The sequence below is a fragment of the Martes martes genome (genome assembly GCF_963455335.1).
Source record: "Martes martes genome assembly, chromosome: X".
NCBI classification, from domain to species: Eukaryota; Metazoa; Chordata; class Mammalia; order Carnivora; family Mustelidae; genus Martes; species Martes martes.
The window spans coordinates 91,568,242-91,578,680 of NC_137897.1; the positions used below are offsets into that span (position 1 = coordinate 91,568,242).

Sequence of the window (10,439 nt, forward strand, 5' to 3'; positions counted from 1 at the left end):
TCTCTCTGCCTGCCTCTCTGCCTACTTGTGATTTCTGTCTGTCAAATTTAAAAAAAAAAAAAGTTAAAAAAAAATGGTTCCTGTTAGGGGTGCCTGGGTGACTCAGTCGGTTGAGCGTCTGACTCTTGATTTTGGCTCAGGTCATGATCTCAGAGTCTCTGCTGGAGATCCTCTCCCTCTCCCTCCCACCCAGCTCTCTCTCAAATTAAAAAAAAAAAAAAAAAAAGAAGTCGTCCCTGTTAGCCCTTAAGAGTATGGTGAGACCATATAAATTTGAAAAACAAATGTATTGTTGAAATGAGTTTCAGAATAGTTTATTAAATGTTCTTTTTCATTCTAGAGACTACAGCTAGACTTTTTAGAGAGTTTTAAAACCACAACAGAAGTTACAGTATACAAACCGCTCTTCTAAAAATATTTGAATACTTTAGAGTTCACAAGTATTTTATTTCATTTAATCTCAAGTAATTTCCCTTGCAGTTTTATTTACACTGTGCATTACACTAAATATACTATTTCTTCTGTCCGTGATAGCAAAGATGAACTTCAGTCTAGCACTTCCTTCAGTTACAAGACTTAGAAATATACCAAGTCAGCATTATTAAACCTTTACTAAATGCCTGTTTTGGCAATTTTTCTTTTTCTTTTTTTCTCAGAACCAGATCCAGTGTTCTCCTTTAACTCAAGTCATTTGGGCTATTTTTTTCCCTCCCAATGATACCTTTTTATACTCTGTGCATCTCCCCTCCACATTTCACTGAAAATTCTAGCCTTTTTAAGGATTTTTTTTTTAAGATTTTATTTATTTATTTGACAGAGATCACAAGTAGGCAGAGAGGCAGGCAGAGAGAGAGAGGAAGGGAAGCAGGCTCCCTGCTGAGGAGAGAGCCCGATGCGGGGCTCGATCTCAGGACCCTAGGATCATGACCTGAGCCGAGAGCAGAGGCTTTAACCCACTGAGCCACCCAGGCACCCCTTAAGGATTTAGTTTTTTTAGAGAGAGTGTGAACTGTGGGGGAGGGCCGGAGGAAGAGAGAGAATCCCAAGGAGTCTCCACGCCCGAGCTCAGGGCGCTCACAAAAGTCTCACAACCCTGAGATCATGACCTGAGCCGAAATCAAGAGTTGGACGCTTAACTGACTGAGCCACGCAGGTGCCTCTGAAAATTCTAATGTTTAAAACAACTTGAAAGATGAAAAAGTCCTTTTTAAACATTTTTTTCAGAACTCCACCATATTAACAAGGTTCGGTTGACTCGCTGGGTCCTTTTTATAGAGGACTTTTAATGGATTATACTCAGATTTGTGTTTGTTGTTCTGTACCCATCAAGGTAAAATGTAAAAAGAAAACTCTGAAAACTGGTATGAGATCATAAAATATATCGGATTGCCCTCTGTCTGACATAGTTGGCAATTTATGCTTCAGTTTTTCTCATGTATAAAGTCATGATAATCCCTAGTTTATAAGTTTGTGATAAGAATTCAAGAGAATATATAAAGTGTCTAGCAAAATGCCTATTGCGTAGGAGACGTCTTTATTGTTGTTGTATCTTACAGAGCATTTATCTGTACACTACGAATTATGTTCTTCTCCAGTCTCTCATCATCTCCTATCGCAAGTCCTTTGCTGCCTCCTGCTGCCTAGCACAAGGTTGAGATAGGCCAGAGAGTGGGAAGGAATGTTCACAGGCTTAGGATATGTTTTTAGCAAATCTAAATGGAGCCATTTTGTCTTAACCCATTCTGTACCCAAGTTTCCAGTTAAAGTTTGGATTATTTTCTTCCTTACTAATCAGTCCTTCATAAATCTATAGTTTCTACCTATGCATAATGGAATTGTGAATTTTGTTTGTTAAATGCTTTTTACTGGTAAATGTCAGAGGTAGGCATTTCACCCTTCAGCATAGCTGCATGGCTCTTCATACAAACCATGGAAGCAAGTTGCTGTCAGCATTCACAGAGCCATCATGTGTACTTCATTTCCTGGCAATTTCAGTATGTCTACTGGACCATGAACCTTACTGTCAACCTCATTAGAGACCCCTGATAACAGCACACTTGGCCCAGCTGATCCCATTCTGCCTGCATTCCAGTTCTGGAGCTGAACGACATGCTATCCTCTTGCTGTGAAGTGAAGCATTGGACAGTTTAGCGGCCTAGGCTGCCTGGGAGTAAATCCAGGCATCTAGGCCCCAAGGGACTGTAATCTCCCCAAGCCAGGGAAAGACTGGCTAAGGCACCAGAAGTGGAAGTGAGCCTCAGAGAGGAGGAGAGTACAGGAGAATGAAAGGATTACTGAAGCGAGCTGGAAAAGAGACCGGCACCTGGCTGGCTCGGTCAGGGGAGTGTATTACTCTTGATCTTAGGGTTGTGAGTTTGAGCCCCACTTTGGGTGTAGAGATTACTCAAAAAAAAAAAAATCTCGGGGCACCTGGGTGGCTCAGTGGGTTAAGCCTCTGCCTTCGGCTCGGGTCATGATCCCAGAGTCCTGGGATCAAGCCCCGTGTCGGGCTCTCTGCTCAGCGGGGAGCCTGCTTCCCCTCTCTCTCTCTGCCTACTTGTGATCTCTGTCTGTGAAATAAATAAATAAAATATTTTTTAAAAAAATCTTGGGGGGAAAGACTGAAAACGTGGGGAAAATGTGTGGGGTCATGGGCACGTGACACTTAATACAGCAGACTTTATATTCAACTAAAAACTTTTTTTTATGCTTTTAAGGTATCATGAAGACAGATAATACAGAAGTTCTTCTTTCTGCTGACTTCACTGGAGCCATCAAAGTGTTTATTAACAAAAGGAAAAATGTATCTTAATTTGAAATGACATTTAAAATAAACATATCAGTAAGTTTCTGTATGTATCAGAACTGAAAAAAGTATATTATAGTGTTTCAGGCTAACATCCTTTTTTTTGTTGTTTAATTTTTATTGGAAGTTGTTCAAATATAATATATTTTTTGAGCGGCAGTGTTAATGACCTATAAACCCTGGACTGATAGACTAGACAGAAATGTGGCTAGAATAACATTGCCAGACATTAGGCTTTATGTTTTGTTATATTTGTGTTTTTGTTACATAATTGTGAACATGCACAGGTTTCTGCATGAAAATATATTAATATATTAATCACATGTGTGTGCCTTTTGGTTACATGCACTAAATCTAACAGAGTTAAATTATTTCAGTGGCCCTTTTGGCCTCTTACAGGGAGCGGGGGGAGTCTTGTTTCTAGCTTATAAAGTTTCTTTTGCACAAAACTTCATTTTTCAGAAAAGTGGTATTGACTGAGTTACTGTTTTGAAAATGTTATACAGGTTTTCAATAGGTCAACAACCATGTGTAAATGGTTTTTATAAATTTCTCAATTTGGGGACAAGAGTTTTTTTGTGTGTGGTCTAAATTGTGGACTTAAGATTCTTTTCTTTATATGTATATATATAATTTTTCTTCCTTTCTCTTTTTCTTTATCTTCTTTTGTTTTTCTTTTCTTTCTTTTTTTCTTTTTTTTTTTTTTTGCTACACTGGAGCATAATGTTTCTATGTAAAAAATTATTTTCATTCTTTATCCATGAGCACCAGGCTTTGCTCACTTAAAAAAAATTAAGCCGCATTAAGGAGTGAGTCTTCTTTTTTACAATAATGTAAAAATGAACTGTTTACATTTTTTTAAAGCATTGTAGTTTTAAAAATTAAGCTGTTTTGTTTTGTGTTGTTGAATTTGAAAGCCTTTGTAAATATTGATATAATGTACCAATGAAATAACATCTGGGGCAATGGAACCCTGATCATGTTGTTGATGGTTAGCATATGTTTCTGAAAATTAAATATGTATTATTAAAAGTTGGTCGCCAAACATTTGTTAAATATGTGACTTTATTTTCAGATGACCTTGGGAAACTGAGGAATGTAAGAAAAACAAAGTCTTACTTTATACTTTGATTTTTAACAAGCAGAAAACCAGATTTTGGACCCCTGACTTACAGTGCATTAACCACATACCTTACGAAAAAATATTTTTCTAATTCTAAAATGAACACTGATAAGAGTTTACCTGTATGCTTATGTGTTCTTTATTGCATTTGTTTTTGGTATCTGTGTGAGAAGCTGGAAAGCCATAATCATATCCGTATTAATCAGCATGGTCTTGGAGTGTTCTGGATATTCTGTGTGGGTTTTTTTTTAAGATTTTATTTATTTATTTGACAGACAGAGATCACAAGTAGGCTGAGAGGCAGGCAGAGAGAGGAAGAAGCAGGCTCCCTGCCAAGCGTAGAGCCCGATGTGGGACTCGATCCCAGGACTCTGGGATCATGACCTGAGCTGAAGGCAGAGGCTTTAACCCACTGAGCCACCCAGGCACCCCTGGATATTCTGTTTCATTGCATGTTGTTTGCCTTGGTTTCACCCCTGTGCTGCTTTACCCCTATTGCCCGTGCTGTGCTCTCCCCCTTCTCTGCTCACTCTTCTGTACTCTACGTGACACATGGAATTGTTAGGCCGTTGGCTCTGTAACCGGTCCGTTGCTTTAGTCTCAAGATCTGGCTGGCAGTTGGATTGATCTAGTGTTTCAGAGAATTTGATGTCTTCAACTCTTCGAGGCAGCTTGGCTTTCACTGACTTCTGCCCAAAGACTTGTAGTACTGTTGTGGCACTAATCATTTCAATTGCAGATAATTGGGGCCTTGCCATATGAGTATTTCCTGATAGGTTTCATGTGGTTTCTGGAACGAAAAGGCAAAAAATAGTTGGCATGCAAGTTTGAGAGACTAATACTAACCTTTCTAGGTTTAGTTTTTTAAATGTTTGCTGACACTACATAAATAACATGCAGATTTACAAGTCAGAAGGTGAATTTGAAAACAGAGACCCAAGATGTATACCAAGAAAAATTGATTAATATTTCTCCACAAAATGAGTATTAGAAACTCACTATAATGAGTGGTGCAGAAGAAAGAGCACAGAATGTAGAATCAGATAAACTTAGTTTTGTCTCCCTCCATTAGCACATTCCTTAAGTAAGTTATTTATCCTGTATTAACTTCCATTTCCTTGTCTATAATAGGAGAACACCTAACTGAAATTAAAAATTTTTACTGAGAAATCATGTATGTCTAAAGCTTGGTGCCTAGTCAGTAGGTGTTCTCAACAAATGTACATTTCTCACTACCTTTTCCAAATCCCTTCGTGCCCTCTAGACCCTCTTCCCCCATAAAAAATATATAGAAGTGCTTTCTAGACATCTGAGATTTCTTGGGTGAATAGCCTTTTAGGGGTTGACATAAGGCACCAACTTTTTTTTTTTTTCCAACTTGACGCTTTAATCTTTTTTTTTTTTAAAGATTTTATTTATTTATTAGACACACAGAGAGAGATCACAAGTAGGCAGAGAGGCAGGCAGAGAGAGAGGAGGAAGCAGGCTCCCTGCTGAACAGAGAGCCTGATGTGGGGCTCGATCCCAGGACCCTGAGATCATGACCTGAGCCGAAGGCAGAGGCTTAACCCACTGAGCCACCCAGGCGCCCCGACACTTTAATCTTAAACCATCTACCATCACCTCTTCAGAAGAGAGAACATTTTAATAGTTAAAAAAAGTTAGCTATAATCTTACCATCTTAGAGCAATGAACAATCTACTAAAGTGAATAAACCTAGCTTGTGAAAAAAAGAAAAAAGTAACCATACTCTCCTTTTTTCCAGTTTCTCCTTCTGTGTATTAAAAGCTCTTTGAAAAGTCATTTTGAGCTTTTTTTCTCTCTCTCATTTACCTGAATTGGAATTAAAATATTAATGACTCAACATAATTTAGCATGCCATTTTCTCTAATCTTCAAATGGTACAGCTGGGCAGAGACTTTTTATTCTTGAAATAACATATTTAACAATATATTATCCCTCAAATCCCGATTTCAGTTGTGTAACTTTGAGAATCGGAAGCCAGATATCCCTACTCATGAAAAAAAGAATATTTTTCTTAAGGATTTTAGTTATTTTTAGTTAAAGAAAAGCAGCCTTTTCCAAGGGTTAGAATATTTTTAAATAGCCTCAGTTACTATGAGGATTCAAGGTAAAGACCTGTTTGGGATTTAATGTTTGTTTCCCCATCACTTTTCAAAAGAAAAATATTCCCAGTTTTACTGGTTTCTAGCTCTCTGACTTACTTATTCATGAAGCAGGTGTTTATTGAATACCTACCACACACACAGTGCCGCTGGGACTACAGCAGAATAAGACAGCATTCCTGTGGCAGGAGAGCTCACAGTCTGGTGGAGAAGATGCCCACAGAAACAAGTAAGAGGCTTGGAACCGTCTTGTGGCTGTGGCCCCAGAAATGCCCCTTCTCATCCTAACCCCTGTCTGTTCCACCCTTCCTGGTAACTGGTGGCAGCCACTTGATCTCAGGCCAATCTTTGTTCATCTGATACTACCAGCAGCAAGAATAGTATGGGTAACAGAGTTTATAAGTAAGCCAGAGAGAGGTAAGGCAGAGAAAACCGAGTACCCTCCATAGCGACATTTTCCCTGGTCTCTGGTCCTCTCCTCCCAGCCTGGAATCTTTGTCTTATTTCCCCCCAAAATCTTAACTGCCTTCTGCTTTGAGCTAACTCCAGCTTAATAGACCCCTGAGCTTAGCTGCTCTCCGGTTCCCTTCAGTTCGGAAGCTTTGCCTGTTCCGTTTTGTTCTGTTTTGTTCTCTAGATTGGAGTCATCCATGCTCCTGGGGAAACCAGGCTTCCCTTCCTAACCACAGGCACTGCTCTGGTGTAGATTCACACACACGTGAAAGCCATTCAGGAGGACGCAGCGAGGTGGAGGGCGGTGGCAGTGTAGACCGCAAGGAAAGATCTGTTGCAGAGTCCCAAACAAACCAAATGCCGTCATGGAAGTTAGCTAGGGTGGTCCAAGCAGATAGTTTGCTCATACATCCAGCTACCCTGCATTACATTTTTTTAAATAAAATTTTTACTTTGGAATAACTTTAAATTTACAAAAAAGTTGCAGAAAATACGGAATTCCCATATACTCCTTTCTCAGTTTCCGGTCATGTTGACATCTACATTACTGTGCGGCGTTAGTCAACACTAAGAAACCAACCTGGTACACTACTGTTAAGTAAAGTCCAGACTCTTCAAACTGCACCAGTTTTTTCCTCTAGTGCCCTTTTTCAGTTCTAAGATCCAATACAGAATACCATATTGCATTTAGTCATATGTTTTCTTAATTTAAATAAGCATTTTATTTGAGAACATTAAGGGGCGCCTGGGTAGCTCAGTTGGTTAAGCGCCTGACTTGATTTTGGCTCAGGTCTTGATCCTTGGGGTCGTGGGATCGAGCCCTGCATTGGGCTTCGCTGCACTCAGCGTGGACTCTGCTGGAGATTCTCTCTCTGCCCCTTCCTCTCCACCTTCAAATAAATAAATCTTTTTTAAAGAGAAATAGTTTAGGGGCGCCTGGGTGGCTCAGTGGGTTAAATCCTCTGCCTTTGGCTCAGGTCATGATCCCAGGGTCCTGGGATCGAGCCCTACATCGGGCTCTTCTGCTCAGCAGGGAGCCTGCTTCCTCCTCTCTCTCTCTGCCTGCCTCTCTGCTGACTTGTCATCTCTGTCAAATAAATAAATAAAATCTTAAAAAAATAGTTTATAAGATTTTCAGGAAAGTTTGCAAAGAGTTCCTGTATCTCCCGTACCACTTTCTCTGTTGTTAACGTCTTACGTTACTGTGGTGCATTTTTCACATCAAAAAACCAACAATTGGTACATTACTACTAAACTGTGTGCTTTATTCAGATTTCAGTAGTTTTTAAACTAATGTCCTTTTTCTGTTCTGGGATCTCTTCCAGGATATGATATTACTGTGGTTGTCAGGTCTCCTCAGGCTCCTCTTAGCCATTATGGTTTTTCAGATTTTTCATGCTTTTGATACCCTCAACAGTTTCGAGAAGTACTGGTCAAGTATGTTGTTGAATGTCCCTGGGTTTGGGTTTGTCTTTAGTTTTTCTCATCATTTGACTGGGTTTATGGACTGGGAGGAAGACGACAGAGGTAAATTGCTCTTTTCATTGCATCACATTAAGGAAACGTACTATGAACATGGCTTAGGACCTGGCTAAGGTTGTGTTTGTCAGGCTTCTCCACTACAGAGTTAGTTTTCTTTCTTTCTTTCTGTAAATCTGCTCTTCGGAAATGAATCACTAAGCACAGCCCAAACTCAAAGTGTAGAGAGGAGTTACGGCCCGCCTCCTTGAGGGGCAAGTAGCTCTGCAACTTATTTGGCATTGTCATGTGCAGGAGATAGGTCTCTTCTGTCTCATTTATACATGTATTAACTCAACCCTTTCTTTATCTTAGCATGGGCTCGTGGGTATTTATTTTATGCTTTGAGTTGTAAACCAATACTGTATTATTTTGTTGTTTAACTTGTTCCAGCCCTTAACAATTAAGAATTCTTTCAAGGGGCGCCTGGGTGGCTCAGTGGGTTAAAGCCTCTGCCTTCGGCTCAGGTCATGATCCCAGGGTCCTGGGATCAAGCCCCACATGGGGCTCTCTGCTCAGCAGGGAGCCTGCTTCCCTTCCTCTCTCTCTCTGCCTGCCTCTCTCCTTACTTGTGATCTCTATCTGTCAAATAAATTAATTAAAAAAAAAAAAAGAATTCTTTCAAGGTGGCTTCTGTGTCCAGTTGACAAAGCCCCCCCACCTTTTTTGAGCATTTCCTTGCTTTCTGTCACTCCAAGATGCTCCAGGCTCTTATCTGTTTCCTGCCCCAGCCATTTAATCAAGGAGCCCTGGTTCCTTTTATGGGAGAAGGGTATCGGAAACCACCATCTGGGTGGTAGATGTGCTCATCGCCACCGGGTGTCCTTTCTCTTAGGCCTTCTCAGCTGGCAGAGCAAGGACATATGTGTATATGCTAATATCTGTACATACAAATTATAAATATTTCTATGTAACTATCAGTATTTAATTAAATATGAGTTCTTATTGATGTCTCTGACTAATCCATTAATACATAGATCTTTTTAGTTTCTTCTGCTTGCTTATCAGTAACCTCCTCCAACAGTGAGAAACCTGGCTCCCACCATTTACTATCCATTTACTTATTTATTCAATCCCAGCACAGCATATTCAGCAGTTTCAGAATTGGTAACCCATATCCCATGAGAAACAACTTTACCAACAGGAGTGCAGTTTTTACGTATAGTCCTTTATCTTTGGTGTCATGGTTCTGGTCACAACACTGTCTTCTAAAGTTATATAGGTGAGCACCTTTCTCTCCACCCACATTATCTTATTAATATTAGATTAAATTATCTGTCCCTTTATAAAATCATTTGGGATTTGATGACATACATAGCCATCCTTATGTAATAAGTAAGCTGTGGCATTTTTCTGTAGACCACTTCCTGCCTTGCTTTCAGATGCTTAGCATTTTCCTAAAGTAGTTACTGTTCTGTCCTGTTACTGCACTGAGGTTCCACTCATTCAGCAAACATCAAGGGCTTAATCTGTGTCAAGATCTTAAGGGAGTCTAATAGGAGAAACAAACAAGAATGTAATTCTGTTAAGACTGTGTTTACATGATTAAAAGTGGTCATCTCCGATTTTCTGACCTCAATGTCAACCCATTTATTGAGGGAGAGGGGAATATATATATATTCCCCTCTCCATATATATATATATATATATATATATATATATATATTCCCCTCTCCATATATATATATATATATATATATATATATATATATATATATATCTTACATGAAGAAAAGAATTTATGGGGCGCCTGGGTGGCTCAGTGGGTTAAGCCTCTGCCTTCAGCTCAGGTCATGATCTCAGGGTGCTGGGATCGAGCCCCCACATCGGGCTCCCTGCTCAGTGGGAAGCCTGCTCCCCTCCCCACCCCGCCTGCCTCTGCCTACTTGTGATCTCTCTCTCTCTGTCAAATAAGTAAATAAAATATTTTTAAAAATTTATAAGGAATACATAAGTCTATACATATGTATAAAGAATGTCAGGTTCCTAGAAACCCACTTCTCGAATTCAACATGCAAGCAGGTGTTCATTACACTTGGCTTATTTATAAGCAGTATTCTGAGTTGTCAAAAAGCAAACATTTGAGAATACATGATTTAGTGACATGAAGAATTAGTAATTCTTAGAAGGTAAGAAAGGCATTCTTTCCAAGAAAGTCATTTCTGACTTGGTTATGCATAACTTAATCCTCTCTCTCGATGAAAAGCCACTGAAGTACACCCATTCTAAGGGACACTGTAGAAGTTGAGGGCATTGGTGGTTGGGATTCATACTGTGAATCTTCCTGGAGGCGAGCCTGACAGCCCATAACTCAGTTGCAGATGAGTCTGCCTGCATTCATTTGCTAGTTCTGTCATAACAAAATACCACAGCCTGAGTGGCTTCAACAACACAAACTTGTTTTCTCATGGTT

At 39.6% G+C, this 10,439-nt stretch overlaps 1 protein-coding gene across 1 annotated transcript in view; it reads left to right on the plus strand.

Moving 5' to 3' along the window:
- WDR44 (WD repeat domain 44) overlaps positions 1–3,853 on the plus strand; it is an 87,273-nt gene extending 83,420 nt beyond the window's left edge. The window contains exon 20 of the mRNA XM_080795828.1: positions 2,718–3,853. Coding sequence (XP_080651954.1) covers positions 2,718–2,812 — 95 coding nt within the window. The 3' untranslated portion in view covers positions 2,813–3,853. The remainder of the gene's footprint in view (positions 1–2,717) is intronic.
- The last annotated feature ends 6,586 nt before the right edge of the window (positions 3,854–10,439 follow it).